Source organism: Harpia harpyja, chromosome 1 (genome assembly GCF_026419915.1).
Source record: "Harpia harpyja isolate bHarHar1 chromosome 1, bHarHar1 primary haplotype, whole genome shotgun sequence".
In the NCBI taxonomy this organism is placed as follows: domain Eukaryota; kingdom Metazoa; phylum Chordata; class Aves; order Accipitriformes; family Accipitridae; genus Harpia; species Harpia harpyja.
In genome coordinates this window covers 99388130-99409046 of record NC_068940.1, presented here as the reverse complement: position 1 = coordinate 99409046, position 20917 = coordinate 99388130, and the positions used below count along the sequence as shown (strand labels likewise).

At 36.8% G+C, this 20917-nt stretch overlaps 1 protein-coding gene across 3 annotated transcripts in view; it reads right to left on the bottom strand.

The window, feature by feature from the left end:
• The window catches only part of LMBR1 (limb development membrane protein 1), an 81116-nt gene that overhangs the window by 15177 nt on the left and 45022 nt on the right, over positions 1–20917 (bottom strand). For 2 of the 3 annotated variants that reach the window (XM_052806780.1, XM_052806791.1), the window contains 10 exons: positions 15711–15837; positions 15206–15274; positions 12675–12739; positions 11466–11538; positions 5367–5447; positions 4265–4341; positions 3951–4028; positions 2952–3025; positions 2628–2718; positions 1058–1124 (listed from right to left, as the gene is read on the bottom strand). In XM_052806780.1, coding sequence (XP_052662740.1) covers positions 1058–1124; positions 2628–2718; positions 2952–3025; positions 3951–4028; positions 4265–4341; positions 5367–5447; positions 11466–11538; positions 12675–12739; positions 15206–15274; positions 15711–15837 — 802 coding nt within the window. Of the gene's footprint in view, positions 1–1057; positions 1125–2627; positions 2719–2951; positions 3026–3950; positions 4029–4264; positions 4342–5366; positions 5448–11465; positions 11539–12674; positions 12740–15205; positions 15275–15710; positions 15838–16365; positions 16385–20917 lie in introns of those variants that run through there. The other variant, XM_052806799.1, reaches the window with a different exon arrangement.

Here is a 20917-nt window from a genome sequence, read left to right as displayed (position 1 = left end):
AAATGCATTACAGGTTGGGTTTTTTTGTTACACAAATCATCTAGTAAATCTAAAAAAACTCATCATCTGTAGATATATACAGCATGAAAATATACAGTATAGTTTAGCAGAAAATATTAACTACTCTTGATTCGACAGTATTCTGGTTGAAAAGAAAAACAGCTACAGAACTATTGGCTACACATTACTGGTCTGTGGGCCTGAGCTTAAACTCCTGAACTTGTACTTAAGACTCATACAGCCCGAGGTGAAGATTTTTGTTTTCTTCCGTTTAATGTTCCCAATGAAATTCACATTAGCTGCAAGTATTCTGCACTACTTAAACATATAATAGCCTTGCAATCTAACTTCAAGAATTCAAGTTGAAGATTATGTAATTAAACAAAATGAAGATACAAAACATCTTGTCTTTCCAACTGGTTAAAATAGTTTTTCCACTTTAAATGCTACTGCCATTTCTTAACAATAAAAACAGAACTTCTTCAGTTCTACCATGCTAGACTCCAAATTTTTATATTTGAAAACTGAAGTAACAAAGAATGCAAGCAGATTATTTTAGGGGAAAATGAAAGTAATCTAGTATCATTGCTGATAAAAAACTTAACAAATGAAGAGTCATTAACTGTTTTTAAATGACATTTGTACTCAATGTTATCTAGAAGGTTATACCTGAAATCCCCAAATGTATTTTTTCACAAAAACTGAGCACTGTAATTTCACAGTGAACGTGAAACTATCTTATAGTGCCCTGAACAAGCAGTCTCTGTACCTATTCTTCTCACCATCTCCTGTTTTAAGAAGTTTAAAATTTGACCTACCTTTTTAAAAGAATATATTCTCTAGAAAATGCTTAGCATCTTTTTTTTAGAACGTACGTTCAGCAGTTCATGTTGATGTAGAAAAGAAGGCCACACATACATGCTCTTTCTATTGAAAGTGGTGGCAAACTAAATACATACTATGAAAGGTACAGCTACAGGCTGTTCTTTTTTTGTGATTTTTTTAAACTCAATTAAACATCCTGTATTACGATGTTTTATACTTCTATTTCACTTACCCAGTGTCCTTGACATCACTGGCAAAGCAGAGCTCAGCACCAAGATTGAGACACAGTTTCCAATGATCTGTTTGAAAATGACAAACAGCATTTAAATTATAAATGGGATTGCTAAACAAAAAAAAACAAAAAAAAAAAAGAAAAAGAAAAACAGTGGTCAAGATGAAAAAGAAGAATTCCTGAAAGTTACGTTCTTCAAACTGAACCTAAAGCAATTTACAATATCATATTGTTAGTCTTGCTTACTTGTCACACTCCTCCATATGGTGTTACACAAGATGATGATGATGATCCAAGAGACAAGTTTAAAAAAAAAAAGTAATCATTTTCTTTTAATCAAAGTGTTACGTATGCTTAGATTCAAAATAATTCAAAACTACCATGTTGCAAAGTGTCAACTGTTTACTTAATTCCTGCAAACTTTTTATAAAGAACCATTCCATGGGCTTAGAATAGATGACTGATATATCAGCTTAGGCTTTGTATGTAACTGCTTGCAGGATTAGCATTATTTAAAAAATTACAACAAAGAGCTTCCTTTCAATTGAATGCCTGTTGACTACTTTAAATAGTACAAAAAAATTCACAGCTGTTAGATTTTACTCTAGTTTTTGTGAAGCCTTTTATAAAGAGTAATTGAAACTTTCTCTCACAAGCAATCACTTTCTTCAGCTCTAATTCTATCAGAATCCAAAAGAAAACACGAGAAAACTTCTTGAAAGTAGGTAGACATTTGTGCATTCACTATTTATTTCTACACTATTCCTGGTGTACTGTAAATAATTAATAGAAAACAAAGAACATTCCAACTCCCTACTACCTATCTACTATAAACATTCTCTGTTATTACCTACTTTCTCACTTCCAACAATTTATGGTAAAAATGTCTTTATCTATTACTTTAAAAAAAACCAACAAAAACCCCAACCAAACAAACAGCAAACAATGAAGCACATTGAAAAAAATAATTAAATTCAACATCTGTTCCTTGGTTACTGATCACCTCCCCTTGTCAGCTGTGGGAATATTTTGCCAAAAAACCTAAGCATGTTCCTCCGCATTAGGTAACAGCATTTGTTATTCTGAAGCCAGTGCTAAATTGTAGAAAGTCAAATTAGCCTCAGACTGCAAAATATTGCTGAATAGACCTCCTCAGTCTTAGTTTAATTATTCAAATTTGAATTACTTCGTCTATTACTTCTAGCAACCAAGTTCTTCAGATTTCAAACAAGCTCCCTGAAGTACAGTTAGCACAATCAAAGTTACTCATTAGCAATACGTTTCCTTTGAAAAAAGTTCTTTCACTAGCTTTTCTATAGCTAGTTAACAAGCTCTGCTATTCCCAGCTTTTTACAAGTGAATGGATGCCATCCAAACTAAACAGAGCACATCCTTTTTCCCACTCATTCAGCATTTTGAAAATCTTCCAGTTTGTGTTTACGCAGCTTACAAACAAATACTGATCACTGCAAATGAGCCATTCAGGGCAATTACTAACTAAAAGAGTCAGTTTGTCTTGGGTGGCAAGAAAAAGAGGAGGGGACCATCACCATGACAGACTTTACCTTACCTTTGTCATAGTTGTGTCATCCTTCCTGGGAGTGAAATTTTCAAAAAAACGAAGACTGTAGAAGCCGACGACAGAGGATACCATAAGATAGCTGTGAGAATCAAGGAAAAAGGAACCTCCAAGGAATGCAAGTTTCACTCAAGTTCTCAGCAGTCTCCTAAAAGTCTTAAGAACCAAAGAAAAAAAACAAAAACACTTCGAGTGCTTGAGACGGACTGACCTATCTCTTTTTTCTTTCCAGGCAAGTGTCTTAGTAAATTACCAGTGTCCCAGAAAACTAGACAGAATACTTGTTAACAGACAGAATTCTTAAAGAAAGGATACAAAATCAAAATGATCTCAAGTGCTGCTCCCACAAAACCAAAGGTGGATAGGGAGGCATTTCCTATTCCAGGCCCCTACAAGGAGAAAAATACTTTGCATAATTTAATAAGATACACACAACTGTTCATAAAGTTAACTTCTACCAGGACCAAAAAACCTAACATCTTACATGAAATACAGCCTTTTCTCAATTCAGTATTTAAGGGGCATTCCGATGCTCTAACCTGCAAGTCTCCCATCCTATGCAATTGCATCAGCTAGCTTTCAAACTTGAGTGAAATGTATTTCTAAGACAGAAGGTGTAATAATTCACATTTTATGCACGCTACATCTACCCACCATTCTGCATTTTTATCCATACTCCATTACTTTAGAAATTAAAATAAGAGGTCTCAAAAGAAGACACTTCTAGTTGTTCGCAATACCACAAAGCAGCCATCACCACTAAACACCTTATATGGCTCTGCAAGCTCATATACAGCTCTACGCAGGGGAAAGCATTCCCAAGTTAATAAAAAAACCCTCATGATTAAAGATACTACTGCTCAATGTGCTGTTCTTTACCTCCTTGAAATATTTTTATAATAAAGGAGGAAAAAATGTCATGTTTTCTAAGAGGAACACAAACCAAGACAGGCTTTTCATATTTTTAAGAATGGTTTTTAAGATAGTTTCTTAAATTAACATAGTTTCTTAAATTGAACATTCCTAGTCTGTACAAAGTAGGAGACATGAGCAAAATGCAAACTCCAGATTACTGACTGACTTTAGTGAATCACTGTATCTTCATAAAGATTCTGGACTAGTTTTATTAAGAACTCACTATTACATGACATGTACTAAATGTTTATGTGTGCACAGGACCAAAACCTAGAAGCAAAGTCAAGGTTGAGGCTCATTAGCTTCAATGTTATTAAAGCAGAAATTCTCACTTGCACTTTTGTGAGGGCTCCAAAGCTTTACTAAAGTTATAAAAATTGTAAGAGAAGTTTACTTTACCCCTGATCCTTTTGGCATTGCAGTCTCATCAACCAACAGGTAAAGAATGTTGAGAGCAACTAAGAGGACTGAGATGGACTATAAAGAAGTAGAAACAGTCTTGTTATTTAGAAGTATTACACATTTTTAAAATGTATACCTTCGTCCTCACCAGATTTCATAATGTTCTTTTAAAATGGTCAAGAAAAGAATATCAAGTTTGTTGCTTAAACACACATCACTCAAAAATTTTAAAACTATTCCCCCAAATGACCGAAGAATTCTTCATACTTTTTGTTGGGGGTGGGGTGGGGGGAAAGAGCAAAAATTCTTACCGTCTCAATTAACAGCAATATCATAACAGCTGGATAGACTAAATTCCTTTCCCAAGCAGAAGCTTTTTTCCGCCGTTCTGTTCAGAACAGAAAAACAGAACCTTAATACCGTAGATCACCTTAAAATAAAACAAGTAAAAATCATTCAGCTCTCTATAAGCTCTTGTTATAACTATAGGTAACAAAAGTAATCTTATCTTGAACCAACACCAACCAGTTCATAAAAATATCCACCCTGAAGAGCTGTACAAAGCGATGCCAAAAACATGAAGCCTCTTTAAAGAAAGGCTGGGAAGACGGAGAGAAGCAGATTTTTCTTTCTTGTCTACAGACATGTTTCACCATAACATTTTTTTTCCCTGGCACACAGCAGTTCTGCAAAGTTTAAAATATACTGAATTTAAAAATATGCCGTTTACATGTGTATTTTAGTATGAAATAAAGGGACAGAAAGGAATTTCAAATATTTAAACAGCATTTTCCTCTTATAACATAAGGCAAGAAAGGCAAGACTAACTCACTGGACATCACTAGTATGTCTGTAAAGAAAACCCAACAACTTTTTCTTACCACAGCCTTAGTTTTGCACATAACACACTGATAAATGCAAAATCCTGCAAGCCTTTGAATAAGTAAGGAGATTCCTGTTGCATGGCTGCCATTACCAGAAGTATCACTTTTCAGTTTTAAAAGACACAAACCTGCTAAGAATTATTTTACTGTTCTTAAACACAATTTGACTTCTACAGAAATAATTCAAAAACAGAGAGGAAAGTAATGTCTTAGATTATCCCAAATAATCATCAGCATATAATTATATGAACTCCATGCAAGGAAGTCAAGAGCATTACAATTTCTCTAAAATTACGTTAAAAATAAGATCCAAATCAGACTCCCTACTTAAATTTGTTTGTTAGAGGGGTGCAGTAATTCCATATAATGTATCTGTAGAAACTATGACAATTTGAAAGGACTGCAAATGCACAAATTTGGGTAAGAACAAACTGGAATCAATCAAGTGACTGCTACAAGCTAAACACAGCATCTTAAGGTCATTTATTAAACTGCAATCCACATGAAAAGGTAGAAAAAAGTTTATTACCTAGATTCGTTTTCTTGCTTTTTACTTTTTCAAGCTCCCGTTCCAACTCTACTATCTGGTATTCCACTGTGGAAGATATACCTTTTAAAACAGAAGAAAGTATTTTCTTTTGGATGAGACTAACTACAGTACTGTAAGACACACTGTGACAATTTAGATTTAGGAAGCATCACATTAACACTTGTGGCTTTAAATTGCAGGTGTTTCTTTGAGACTCTTCAACTACTTTTCAAAAAACAGAGGCTTAGTCAAGAACCCTCTAATCCTGTCTAACCAGAAGAGTTCAACACATCAGAGGTTTCACAGTGTGACCTTCTGTCATAAACCAGTTATGGTGCGGCAGCCTGACGCAGGATGGCTCAAATGCCTCATTCTTGTATCTCTATATGATTCATATATCAAGATGTAAAGAATCTCTGGATGCCCTTCAAGGACATTATTATTTAGCAACTTGAAGACAAAGTGGACCTTTGCCTCCAAACTAAGCTGTTGGCTGGACCTCCAGTTTCAGCTTCTGCCCCTCTCTCCCTTTCCTCAGTCCCTTCTACTCAGCAAACTCACTTTCCATACTGCTGACCTGCTTGTTGACGTATCTTCTGCTCTTATCAGTTTGCCTGATTTGGTCAGTCTTTTGCCACAAAGCTCCCTCTGACAACCACAATCAGATCTTCCTCACAACCACCCATGAGGCCATATTCTTTCACTTTCCTTTTTACAGTTTACAGCATATGCATGTCACTTGTGCAACTCCTCAAACTCCCTCCTCTACACCAGCTGAAAACTGACAACTGTAATATTAATTCCTCTCTCCCTTCCTAATTTTGCCTAAAAGTTGCTCAGCAAGTCTTCCTCCTATCCCTACAGGGGCTCTAGGAAACCCAGCCCATTTTCCCTCTCCACCCTTTTTCCCTTCAACCTCCCATTCTCTTCCAGCCACCCATCTTTTCCAGTGCAAGCACACTGTGGTTTCTTTCCTTGATTCCCGTTCCTCTACAAACAACTGCACAGTGTTCAAGCAATGACACAGCTCTGAAATGCTGACTAGAGATCTGCTGTTTCAGTCCCAATCTCATAATTTCTACTTTAGCTTTTATTCTTTGCAATCACAAACTGGAAATCTTCTTCCCGGGTTAAGTTAGAGACGCTCTCCACTCATCTTTGCCCCACTTTCATCCCTTTTATTTCTGAATGATTGCACTTGAAAATAAGTTAAGAGGGCTTATATTTTCCCTGTCTATTCCAGGCCAATCTCACTCTGCGAAAACACTCTGTGGCAGTGACCATTCAAGGTCTTAATAAACCCTAAATCCTCTCCGGTATCTGCTTTCTTGATTTACATTGACACCCTTCGCCTGTTGGCCATTCCCTACCCTCAGCCTCACCTTTGATTGCAGGCTAACCTGTAATAGCACCATGCTCCAGATACTTTTTTTTAAATACTCTCCAATAAATTTCTATGAGATTAATAGTCTTGTCCAGGCTTTTATCTCATATCTTGATCATTTGCCTACAAAAACTAAATAGCACTTAGGTTGCTGGCACACTAACACTACTTTATAGTCCAGTCTCATTATTTCCTTATTTTCTGTTGTCTGCTCATCCACCCAGAAATCTCAGTACAAGATGAGAAGGTGAATTTGTCACCCCATCAGCCCCCACATTCCAGCACAGTGAGGTCCTACCTGAAAACCAAGATATATAAGAGTATTTCCTGGACTTTTATTTAAACTTTTATTATTTTTTATTTCAGAATATTAATACTGATTTTTTCAATGCAGTCAAATTATCAATGAGGCATCCAACTGTTTCAAAAATTAATTTTTACATGTTTAATCGCATGCTTCTTTCACACACATTTTTGCATATAACACATAACCTCTGTGCTATGCCTAAACATTTCTCTTTGATATCAGTGACATAATGCATATGTGGTAATACTTACAGGGCTTCAAATATATACATATCTCAAATCCCAGGACTAACCAGCAAGACCGACAAATGCTGTTTTGTAACAACTTCTACTCACTTGAAGTACCTGCAGTATGAATGTCAGTTTAATTTCTCAGGTTTTTTTAAATAAGTAATCATAATATGGAGGGGTTTAGAAAAAGTTGGGTTGTTTTTTTTTAAATAAAAACCTCATTATCATTATAAAAATAAGCTTTTGTGCTGATGCGTTCTCTCCAAAAAAAACTCTAAAACACCTGTTTTAGGGAATGACTTATCACTATGAGTTAAGAAAAAGAATACCTATAGACCTCAGTGGAAAAAGTCTCAAGAACTTTAATGGATGCAGTTGAAAAAGTAAGAAAACTCAAGTTAGCATCTGACACTTTCTTCTTCTCCATAATTGATTTAGGGGTCTCCGAGGAATAGCTTTATTCAAGATATACGTTGTTCCCCACCTTCAATATAAAAATCCAGAGCTCAAAACACTGATATTCACGGGACTCTTTCCAACAAACTCAGCGTGATCGCATTAGGTCCCTAAGAGACACTTCAGTAGAAATTCTGAATCATATTTAAGTGCTGTTGTAGTTCCTCCTTAAAAATAGTAGCAAACAACAGGTTGCTATACAAAAGGATATTTTATGAGAGGGGAAGGCAAAGTTTCAGATCAGTCAAAAGAGTATTTGAAAAGGATGCAGCTAAATTCTTAAAAGCTCTATAACATTAGCTTTATTTCAAACATGCACAAAGTTCAATGTCAGCGCTGTCTAGCCAATAAATCAAATTGGTAGACAAGACTTGTTTGGACTAGCAATGAAAAGTTAGAAGGGATTCTCCAAGAAAGCCACAAAGCAGCTCATTTAAGGTCAATTTAACGGTATTATTCTGTTTTTCTTCCAGCCCCGACATAAGATTTCAGTACCTCAAAGGAAATTGTAAGAGTATCTATTTGCATTCCCCCTAGGTGATTGGCAGTTCAACACCAATTAGTTCAAAATTACACTGTTACTAGCGTGCAATAAAAACAACACCTTTCATCTTTCTTACATAGGTAAGGATACCTTCAGAGCCAATAACTTTGATCAAGTAAGTATTTTTGATCCTACCCCACCCGTCTCTTTGGATTCAGGAAAACTAATAGCTGAAGGCAACTTTTTTCTTTTAATATAAAAAAGTCCCAGCTTTATTCTTCGACTGTAGGAGTGATGTGGGTACTGAAATATAATACACTGGAAACAAACATTTTCCCAAAGCCCAGTATCTCTTCAATAGATAAAAATACTAGGGTAGATAACACAATCAAACTTTCCCCTCCCTCCTCCTCCGATTTTCAGTTATACACTGTAGACATCTGAGAAGGAAGAAAATTAGTTTCCGCAAAGAAGATATGCAGTTTCACAGTTAGATTTGTTTTCAAATATAAAGAGCTTTACAGAATACTCTATCAATTGCATCACCACCAAGATAGTTACATCTATATGAATCAAGAATGGCACCAGCTCGCACAGCTGAACTTTTTTCCTTCTCTGAAAACACAGGCTTTACCCAGCCTATTCAGCGGGAACAGTGATTCATGTTACCCCCTTCCTATGTCCGGACATTGTCTAAGGAAACATTAATTAGGACAGGGCAAAGTAGTGCTAGGAGTGTGATAGCAATTATTCTACCAAGAAAAACAACAAAAAAAAATCAGCACTGACAATCATCAAGTATCACTTAAGCCTGTGCTCTTGTCCTCTCCAGTTTTAATAAAGTTCAACTCTTTGGTTATACATATAAATGGAGTATATATTTTAGAACACTTCACTGCAAAACTGTCCAGCAGGGTTACTTAAGCACATGTAGGTATTTCCATTACCACAACTGTGGAAGAGTTGCAACAGCCATGGCACAGGAAGTGTGTAGCCTAATATATCTGCTCCGATACAACAACAAAAACACTTGCACAATCTGTGTGTTAAGTCACAGATTATGGCCTCTAACATCACAGAACTGCATTTACTGATGTCATTAGCACCACACCTCCTTTTGTACACACTTTTTAAACATGCAATAGACACGATAAGCATGAGTCTTCATAGTTCTGGCAAAAAAGGTGTCTATTTTTCTGGCATAATTCATATGTATTAGAAAGAATTCTGGCAGAGAAGATGAAGCTTTCCATGCTGGCCACATAAATGAGAGCCATACTTAAAATTACCTAAATAATTACTCACAAAAATCTTGCAGAGTATCTTCTTGTGCATATACCACACTGCCCCCCACCCACATGCTGTATCTCAGCTTAGATTTTTATTTACTTTTCGGCTTAAGCCCATTAATTTTCCTCTGTACACCAAACTATGGGGTTTCAAGCATTCCTTCAGATGGTGGTATCAATACCATTCCCTCAGCATGTGAAACAGGAGAATTCAGTTCCCTCTCCTGTCAAAGGACATTTAAGCCCCACGTCTTTCACCTCTCACGAGTAGGCTGGTGAGAGCTCTGTGGAACATGGGTGGGTTGCAGTTCCACTTTACATTGAATACTAACCGATTCACTGAAAGAGAATCCAGTCTTTCGGCTACTGCTTAGGGGAGCCACCTGCACATGTCCCAAATCCAGATCCAATTAGTAGATGCCTACGAACAGACTAGGTCCACCTCAGGAGTGACATTACTAAATTGCAATATTAACAATGTTGCATAGACTTCTATGCAGAAAAACAGCAGAGGATCCTCACCTAAATAATCCCATTCTCCACTTGAATAGTGGAAACCAACCACTCTGCACTACTTCTAATAGATAACTGAATAACTACTGGGTCATTTTTCTGTATCGCTTTTCTTGTACATAAGCACAATCACCATGACAACATCAAATATTCAGTAACAAATATTTTACAGTTGCTAGCTAACATCAAACACACAGAACAATTATAATTACCCCCTAACAGCTTCAAAGACATTCACTGCATGCACCTTTTTGCGTGTCTGTATGTAAATATGTACATATATATGCACGTCAGTATAAAAACCTAAGCTTCCAAAGCAGCAAAGGTGAACATTACTTTTAAACTGAAACAATGGCTGATTTTAGCACAAATAAGTCACTACTCCTCCACAAATGTTAAACACTGGAAAAAAGGCGACCACCATGATCTACTGTTATCAAAGGTACTTTCCCTGACCAAGCAACTTCGAAAGGAGACTTATTGAGACTTGAAAGAAGAAAAGATTGAGATATATGACAGAAGACTGAAGAATAAGAGAGAAAGGCAGGAAAATAAGAAAATTAAGGCTACAATGAGTCGTAAGACAACACAACAATGGATGTGTCATGACGTGAATATTCTCTGGTTTTCCAACCTGAAGCAATTGTATAAATTGTGGATGGATGGCTTATTCATGCAGTTAAAAGCAATTCAGAAGAGAATTTGTACAACATGATTTCCAGGTTTATAGAATCAATACATTTTCCGTAATTGGTGCCTGCCATGCAGCAATACTCTTTCTCTTAGAAGCCAAAGCTTCATACTGTTTTTGACATTACTTCAAAACAGAAACACCTTATCAAGAAGTGCAAAATTGTAATACTAAATACAAGAAGTCTAAAACATTTGTATAATTATTCATTTTAATTATTCATTAATAGAAGTATTAAAATTATTAAATTCATCAAATAGCTCCTAGAATATAAAGGACTGCTCTGATGTTTAATGAATTATTACCTAAGATTCTAAATAATAATGAACTGAAACAGAAAAAATCCTCAAAACAAAAAAAACAAAACTCGTAACGCAGGAAGTTGACCCTCTTGCTAATATAAATTCATTGTTCTTCAGACAAGGCTAAAATAGTCATTTACCAATCCAAACTATTTTGCAGTAAGGGTGGTAGGTCTGGCCAACTACTCCGTTTGAGCTCTCAGTCTCAGAATACTCGCATATCAGAGCTGAACAACATGTTAAAGCAAACCACACACACACACGAGCCAATCTTGAACAACACAGTGAGCAATGAAATGTAAGCCTATAATGCTTGTTACGTACTAAGATGTTGAAATTTTCTATTTTGAGAGAAGCAGCTATGTAACAGTGAGATCAATACTCCTGACCAGAACCACTCTACTCTAAATACTGAATGTGAAGCAGTATCAGAACAAGCATACCATTAAGCCTCCTCTGAATTGCTTCTTCCTCTAAAGTGATGATATACATCTGCTCATCTAGGTCTTCAAGGATCTGTATTTGGAAACACAAACATGAACTGACTGAGTATCAGAGTCACTTGTTTTTCTGACTGCACTAATCTAGTCAGGTTCATTTTGTTCTAGTAACTTATATTTTAAATATATAGTCTACAACTTTACAATACTGATACAAATAATAACTCCACAGAAGATTATTCTATTCTGTTACAGATCTATTTCTTTACTGTAAGCAAACTTTCTGTTAAGTTTTCTTTTCAGGTTAAAGCTCTTATGTTCAGTTTCAATCTAAAGAGACTTAGGGAACAGGGGAAGGGACAGTACATCTGACCTACATTCAAATCATATCAGCCTATCAACCTTCACACTCTACTTGATTTAAACAAAAGTAACTGCAGATTTTGAAAAAGTATATTAAAAAGTGACTTTTCACATAAGCCAGTATTTCAAGCAAATATACGTTGCTGTTGGAAGCTAAAACCACATAAATGAAGTCTATCTTACTATCAGGTGCTTTGAGTTTAAAGCTTACAGATAGCAAAACAGTATATATTTTCTTTGTATTTTCAGGGTTGAACTGACTAATGAAAAGTAACGCAAGACCTAAGTACACCCAAATTTTAGTAAATACAAACTAGGAGACATGACAGCAAAGTCACTAGAGCACTTGTACATGGAACAAACTTCTCCCTTCCCTCGCAGCACTAAGTACAAGAACAGTATTTATGTATAAGAAGTTCTTACAGATGCCAACTACCTACATTTCACCCATCTAAGTATACCCCCAGGTACCCTTCTTGTTATCCAGCCTTAATTTGGTCTTGTATCCTTTGCTCCTGAACTCAGAACAGGCCCACACCTTTCAGGCATTTGCAAAACAGACATAGTAGGCAATACTGGCAATAAATATTAATGCTAGTAGCTGTTACATAAATTGGAAAATCAGAGGAAGTCTACACAGTTAAAAAAAAAAAACTTTTTTCTGTGGAAAAAAACGGGCTTTTGTGCTATATGAAAAACTTTAAACAAGTACACAAATATTGACTATAGAAGCTCTCACGAACTGAAGAGAGAATTATGTAGAAGTGCAAGCATTCTAAAAGAAAGTACCCTAATGCGATTCTACCTTATAATAGACAGCACATGAGGACAGATTTGTGTAACACTTACTGTTGGCTTCACGAGCAACTGACCCATTACTGTAAACATCCGTGAAAGTCCCACTGGTGTGCATACTGCAGAGGAAGAAAGATTATGCAAAACAGTGATTTGTAAGTCAAAGACCAATTTTTATTTGGATATGCAATGTGCTATTCCACATATAACCAAGCATGGTTTTGAAGAGAACTGCAAAGAGCTTCAAACTCCGATACGAATTTTAAAACACATTGCTATCATATGAATTTTGAAGATGACAAGCACCTCTCCCCTCCAAGAGCACAACTGAATTTTTTGTCAACAAGGAATACCATATAATCAGATACCTTAAACTTGCTCAAGTAATTATTTATTCAAAGCATGTGGCACCAGAGGCTATGTCTACACTAGCAAATTCAGCAGTGCCAGGATACATTCCTGGGCATTAAGACTTCATTGCCTACACCAGTAAATTGCTAGAACTATCCCTGGCATGATTTGCCCTGGGCCAGTTAGCACTTTCCCAAACAATTCTCAGGTGCAGTTCTGGAGTTATACAGTCCAGGAACCATTATCATGAGGCAATACGTACACAGCCACCTTCCGCAAACTGCAATATCATGGATTGAACGACACTAGTTCACCATAGCACTGGAGAACATCTCAGGCACATTTTATCTATTAACACAGGTGTAGCTGTAAGGTCAAGAAATCAAATGCTTCGCTCTGAAAGTTATGCTGCAACTTCAGTTGATAGTAGGCTCAGCTACCAGATTTTAAGCTACTTTTCTATGAAATAACAATTGGCCCTTTTTGATCATAGCCTGTGATGGTTTCCAGGTATGGTACATATACGCTTGTTGGGAGAAAGGCTCAAACCATGATAACAGAAAATTATTAGTAAAAATCAACAGTTTAGGGAGAACAGCCTTCAAGTACTGAATTGCGTGGGAGATGGAAGGGATTTGTAACAGCTTGTATGAGGATATATATTTACAGTTTCCATTACAATAAAAGAGTGTTGCCAAAAAAAGGAGAAGCACACAAGATTTTATAGTAAGGATTACATTTATTTTTATTAACTAGTGTTTCACTATGACTACTGTGTATTACAGGAAAAATACAAGAGTATTCAAAAAGGCTAACTTAAGTTAGTCTTCCTTTACTACAGAGGAAGCCTGCAGGAAAAGGAGAACAGGGAAAGGAAGCAATGCTCCAAATCTCCACCACAGTAAGCCTTACTCATACATTGCCTCAGCAATTACACCAGCTGAAGCTCTAATGAAGCTCTACCCCAGCATCTACCACTTTCCCATTGCTGTATGCTGCCCTTTCAGCTACACAGATATAACAGCTTGGAGGACCTTAACTCACTTCAGTGATTTGCTTGTGTAAGTTACAAATAACTTCCAAAAACTGGCATTTAATTCCAATTATTTTGGTGAACTAGTTAGTTTACCATAGCCCCAGAACATACACTGGTTTTTCAGCTCTGCTGAAACAAAGTGCAAGACAGATGCAGGAAGTTTGTAAGCCAACCTCCCCATTAAAACATTCAGCAACTGTTGTGAATCAGATTCTTGAACAGCCTACATGAGATGTTCAGAACCACTTTTTTTTTTACTTCCCCCCCTCCCTCCATTAAAGTGAATTTAAGAATCTCCACTTACAGAGAACCTAAGGAGACTCACCAAGGTCTCAGTGAGAAATACCTTTCATAGGTAGATTTGCTTAGTTTTAAGAATATTTCAAACTATCCTTCCCTACCCTTTCCCCACCGTAACAGCCCTGTAAGTGTTAGCTGTAAACATATAAAGCCTGGAGAAGAGGTGAAACCATGATCATCTAGAAAGAGAGATGTTCTGCCCCCCTTCTCAGCAATTTTCTAGAAATTATTCGGGGGGGGGGGGGGGGGTGTGCAGCGCTGAAATTGTAAGTGGGATTTGGAGCCTTCCATCATCTTTCTTATTCCCCTTAACATGGATAACTGAACTCTGACTAGGACCAGTTGGTATAAGATTGGAGTTTTTTTACTGCATTTGTTTTATATGCAATCATATAACAGACCTCCAGACTGGCCAGATACCAGTTTTGTGATTATGAAGGCTAATTGCTCTGTGTTCCAACTTCTGTCTATACAGGAACATTTTCAATTAAAAAAGGAAGAAGGATAGCTTACTGAATATAGGAGAAACTAAGTGTTCCAACATAACTTTCTCTTCATACTACTGACTTCCTGCAGACATTTCATTTAAAAGCTGTGCTTTTCTTTGCAGAATGGAGTCCCTATTTTTCAAATACCTGCTTTAAAAAGTTAAAAGTTGAAATGATTTGGGGTGAGGTGTGAAGTTCCTCAAAACTTGAAAATGTAACATAGCATTTGTTCAAACTTCAGAACCCAAACCTAACAAATTTACATGTAAATTTAAACTTAATAATGAAAAAAAGAATTCATACTCTTAAATTTCACAATCTTCATTTTCACAATGAAAAAGTTTCCTTTAATCTTTAAAAAAAAATAGGTGAAGTCATTCATCTTTTAGAATAATCAGGAAAATACTTACACAGAAGTAACAAGCATCCCATCAGTGATATACAGGAATATAAATACGGGAGGTAGAATTCCCAGAGGTCTGTAAAGAAAATATGGAGCACAGCCTTAGCTTATTACGAATCGGCTACTTATGTCACAAACACAACTGAATTAACTTCTTAAGCATTCAGGATTGAACAATTGTATTTTCAAGAATAAATTAAGAATTACTCAGTTAATAATCCTGCAGGCAACTAAATTCCCAAGTAGTTTAGCTTGAAAAAATATCTTCAGCTTTTACTTCCATTCCACTTAAGTCACTTGTTTTTAGCATACATCATGTCCACATGAGCATGGAACTTCTCAGCATGCTAAAAACGGATTTAACAGAAAAAAAATGGTATTGACTAAATTAATACAGCTTCTTCACAACCTGTGCAATACTCACATAGCATTTATTAGAAATACATTTAATTGAGAACATCCATCTCCATAATTAAAATCAAACTAGTGTGGTGGTTTTTTGAATTCCATACCATATAAAGACTCCATACTGGCAGCATCATTGTCTATGAGTGCTGAAGCCACCCATACAATTCCAAGGATAAGCAGTGCAAGAAGAATAAGCATGACAAGGGTTTCCAAAATGCGTGCTCTGATGCCCTGTGGGCAGAAGAGGGGAGAGGGAGGAAAGAACACAGCCAAGAACTTTGAATCAGATATTTTCAAACATAAGAAAAATACAAATAAATAGCAGTTCCTTCTTCCTAAATATATACTCACATTTTATCAGGTAGACAAAAGCATAACATGTAATGCACATTTAAAAGGCAGTGCATAAAAAAAGGAAGTACTTAGGGCTTTATAGTGCCCAGACTGCATTTTTCCCCTTAAAACCATAGAAAAATGTTTTAAATTGCATATGCCTTACAGTTCTCATTAATCTCATTATTCTATAAAGTATTTTTTATACCATATGATTTTGCTCGAGCATTTTTAAAAGATGGATTACTTTTCTAATACTTTCAGCAAAGAAAGTGGATTAGCAAATTTTTATCTATGATTCCAATCAAGGGAATGGAAAGCCAATTATGGCAAGTAGCCAAATGGCCCAGCAAGCATTAAACACTGCGCAGGTACAATGCGCCAATTTAGTTAAAATACATTCTTCAACTGCAATTGCTTCCGCACCATTCCTCACAGTCTTCGGAGCCCTCAAGTGTACAGTCGGAGTACTGCTCACTCCTCGTCTGCCCACACACCGCTGCTGCTGCTGCAGCCGCATCCATCACCTCCCATCTTTGCACGCTCTGCGCTGAACGGAACATGTACTTCTCCCTCCCAACACACGCAAATCACAAGTCTACAAGGTTATATATCATAGCATTTGCTCTTGAGTCTAAAAGTGTAACAATAATAATCAAGCTCTAATAATCAAGTGTTAGATTTGCAAATGTAAATATACAAAATAATACATAAAATCATATTTACTTTTGTTTTTACTGGTGGTTTTAACACTAATTTTACTAATTTCAAGCAAGAGAGCTATTGGGACACTTTCTTCAGACATCCTTGCCATTAAGTGACCGTCAGATTGCTGCTCACATAACAATTTTACTTTTATTTTTCTCCACTTGCCAGTATACACCTCCACAAACAAACCCAATCTCTTGCTTCTCACACAGGTTCACCCCAGCTTGGGCATATTCCACTGAAAAGTCTACTTTATAGTTAAAAGCAGAAAGTTTGGTTTACTTTATTGTTTGTCTACTTTTATCACCTCTTCCCCCACTGCTTAACACAAGAGGGTTATCTGTACATGACATTTACGCTGAAAATTACGCTCTCTACATAACCACTGCATCCAACCATGAATGAGAACCTCAGACATCCTAACCACGAGCACTGATCTCTTCTAGCACACCAGTTCCTCTCTGCCATCAGTCCTCTGCAAAAAGCTACAGCATGCAGAAAGGAAAAACAGACAAAAAGAGACCTTCACAAAATTCCCCTTAAGGCTTAAGTGGGCAGATTAAGTCCAACTCCATAAAGGACATCAAACGCCAAATTTCAAATTAAAGGTAGTAGAGGTAGGATATGGATTTACTCCTAGAATGTATTCTGTGTACAATAAAAGTGGATTTGAGGTTGTTAAAAGCTATCAAAATGTTATTTTTGTAGTGCTCAGAAACTAGCTTTCAGTCTTCCAGGACTTATTTCAAAGGTGAGCATCTAAGCCAAATACATGTATTTGAAGATTAAATAGCCGTATGTTTAATATTCAAGTTCTGAACTTGAGCAATAAGTGACAAGGAAACAAACAGATTAAGGTTTAAGTACTGAGCACTGATACAGAGCCTTCGCTTAACAGAAGAAAGTCACAGGATTAGAAGACCCAAAACATTCAAGGATGCATGCACAGAGATCTGCTTCAAGCTTTCCAAAAACCTCGCAGACGCCTTTCCTCTCCTAGGCACAGGAAAATATAAAGCTACCTCCTGGGTTTCTGAAAGCCTTAGCCACAGAAAGTGGATTCCTTACTCCCCCACTATGAGACACACGCACAAATCTCAGCCTCTCTGACTTCAAGTTTCACAGCAACAGATTCTTCTGGACAAACCTGGAAAATACTTCATTTTACATGGCAACTCGAATACCAAATCCTCCTCCCTTGGATAGAGTAGCACAATTGTCAAAACAGATAAACAAGAAATACGCTGTGATGGAGATAGTCAACTGTAAATAATGTTTTTTCATATTTGCTACAAGTGTTCTCTGAAGACAGGGAAGATTAGGATAATACATATAACACTCTCAAAAAAAGATAGATGACCACAGCAAGTACTCAGAGGTAACGACTGCTTTTGGCCAAAAGTACTGTTGGCACAAACTCCAGAAAAAGCCAGTGAGCTGCCTAATGAGCCTTCCCCAGTTTTTGGTTTCCATGCTAGTTTGAATAATCTTTGATTCTCAGAAAATGGGATCAATCTCCTTCTGTTCTCACTAGTGACACCTGTCTCCGCACCTATGTGATACATCAACAATACTGCAGTCTCATGTATGTATTGAAAAGCACAGGCACTAATGAATACCTGGTAACAGTCCAGGATTTAGGGGAAAAAAAAAAGATTAAGATGCTTAAAGCATATAGGTAAATACTTAATCTCAATTAGGCACCCAGAAGACTGTGCCCTATTAAAACATTAATGTTCCAGGCACATCAGTTCATATTTACACACATTAATGTACCTGTCAAATAGCTGCTATTTGCAAGAAATGAAAGGTATGGAATTTCCCCCCATGTGCGCACACAGAGGGAAAACTTCTGGAGAACCACAGAATGGCTGAGGTTGGCAGGGACTTCTGGAGGTCATCTGGTCCAACCCCCTCCTCAAGCAGGACTACCCAGAGCCAGCTGCCAGGACTCTGTCCAGGCAGCTTTTGAGCACCTCCAAGGATGGAGATTCCTCAACCTGCCTGGGCAACGTGTGCCAGTGCTCAGGCACCCTCACAGTAAGAAAAAGAAATGAGACATGAGCCTTAGACACCCTTACCACTTCTTATTTTTGCTGAAGGTAGTTTTGTTTGTTCAGGTGAAAAATTTAAAGCTTGAACATTATCATTAGTAACACCACTAATTTTAGAGCTGGGCAAAAATCTATACTCCTGACTTTGAGAACAGAGAGAAAAGACAGGTAAAGACAAGCAACGTTTAGTTTTATTTGAGTGAAAGCAAAACTATGCAAATAAACCTTGAAATTCAATGCTGAATATTTTTTTTTCTGAGCAAAAACCTCTTCACTGACATTTTGGTTTTGGCTTAATATTTCTTTGAGTCATTTCACTTCTCTCCCACAGCCCCATTATATTACTCAGATTTCTTAGATGAACCAAATGTCATGGCATACCTTCATGGCACAGAAGATATTGCCACTTCCATCTCACATAATACTTGTTGCACTTTTTTTAATCCATTTACTCCTCACATTTTTTTGTGTGAAAGGGAGCATCAGAGTCTGCCATCTTCAAAAATAGCAACAATCCCATTAAAACTGGAGATTTCCAATCAGCTTGTAAGAGTACATTTATTGTTCATGTTCAGTCTACATCATCGTATCTGTCTTGAATACAGAGTTAACAAATGAGTACAATATGAAAAAACATGTCATGTAGGTATGTAGGACTACTTCAAATTAGCATTCTAACAAAGCAAGGAAAAACAGTCATACAGCACTAAATCTTAATGTCAAAAAAAGTGACTGCATTTGAATCAATTGGAAGAGTTCTTTGATTTCTCCTCATCGGTGTGCAACTGGAAACAAAGGCAACCTTTACCACACAAATGAAGGAGGTGGCCCATGCAGCAAGTTAACTGTGTGTGTGCACATGCATATGTATGTCCACGTACAAGTGCAGGTAAGGGAAGAAGGGGGGAATAGTCACCTTTTAAATCAGAGTTTTCCAACTGAAGTGTTTAACTAGGAGAAATTGCCTCATGAGCTCCTATGATCACTGCTTAACAGTCCCATGGAAATTAAACTGACTATAAGAAAGGGGAATGGGAAAATACTTTGTATTTTTAGCTTGCTTTATTGTATTTGAGAAGGAAAATTAAGTTGTCCAAGTCTTCATCTAGTCTTCTTTTCCTACTGGTTCCGACAGGTAAGAACAAGGAAAGTAAGCACTATACCACCAACCAGGTCGCATCAGGTTTTTCAGAAAGTTGTTCTAGATCTCAACTTTCAAACCTGCATTTGTGTCCTGGTTTCAGCTAGGATAGGGTTAGTTTTCTTCTTAGTAGCTGGTATAGTGTTTTGGATTTAGTGTGAGAATAATGTTGATAACACACTGATGTTTTAGTTGTTGCTAAGTAGCACTTATCCTGAGTCAAGGATTTTTCAGTTTCCCATACTCTGCCGGCAAACAGGTGCACAAGAAGCTGGAAGGGAACATGGCCAGGACAGCTGACCCCAACTAGCCAAAGGGATATTCCGTACCGGAGAACATCAGGCTCAGTAGATAAACTGGGGGGAGTGGGACAGGACAGGCTGATTGCTGCTCAGGCATCGGTCAGCAGGTGGTGAGTAATTGCATTGTGCATCACTTGCCTTTTCTTGGGCTTGTTTTTTTTTTATTATTATTATTATTATATTCCTTTTCATTACTATTATTATATTTTTATTGTTAGTATTATATTTTATTTTACTTTAGTTAAATTGTTCTTACCTCAATCCATGAGTTTTACTCCCCCCCCCCCAATTACTCCTCCCCATCCCACTCAGGGGGGGAGTGAGCAAGCAGCTGCGTGGTGCCTAGCTGCCAGCTGGGCTTAAACCACGACAATTTGATAACACAACTACTACTTCATGCTTAAGGTGTCCTTCATTATGAACAGAAAGCATATACCACAATTAATTCACTGTCTTATGAATTTTAATGCAATTCTACTTGCAGTTTAACCTGTTTTAAAGGAAGAGGGATTTATTTATGTCCAAACCAAGCTTGGATTGCATAGTAAAGCACCAGAAGGATAGCTCCAGGATATTGACACAGTGAAGGAAAAAAGACTGGTTTGTATCTATCCTGTGTTCTAGTATTTACAGAATAATTCAAATGTAAGATGCAGACTGAAACAAATTATAAATGCCTATACAGCTTATTAAGTGGGGGTATAAGGAGAACAACCTTGACACCACTATCAATTAAAATATGAAGCTCAGACTTCAGTATACTATTAACTACA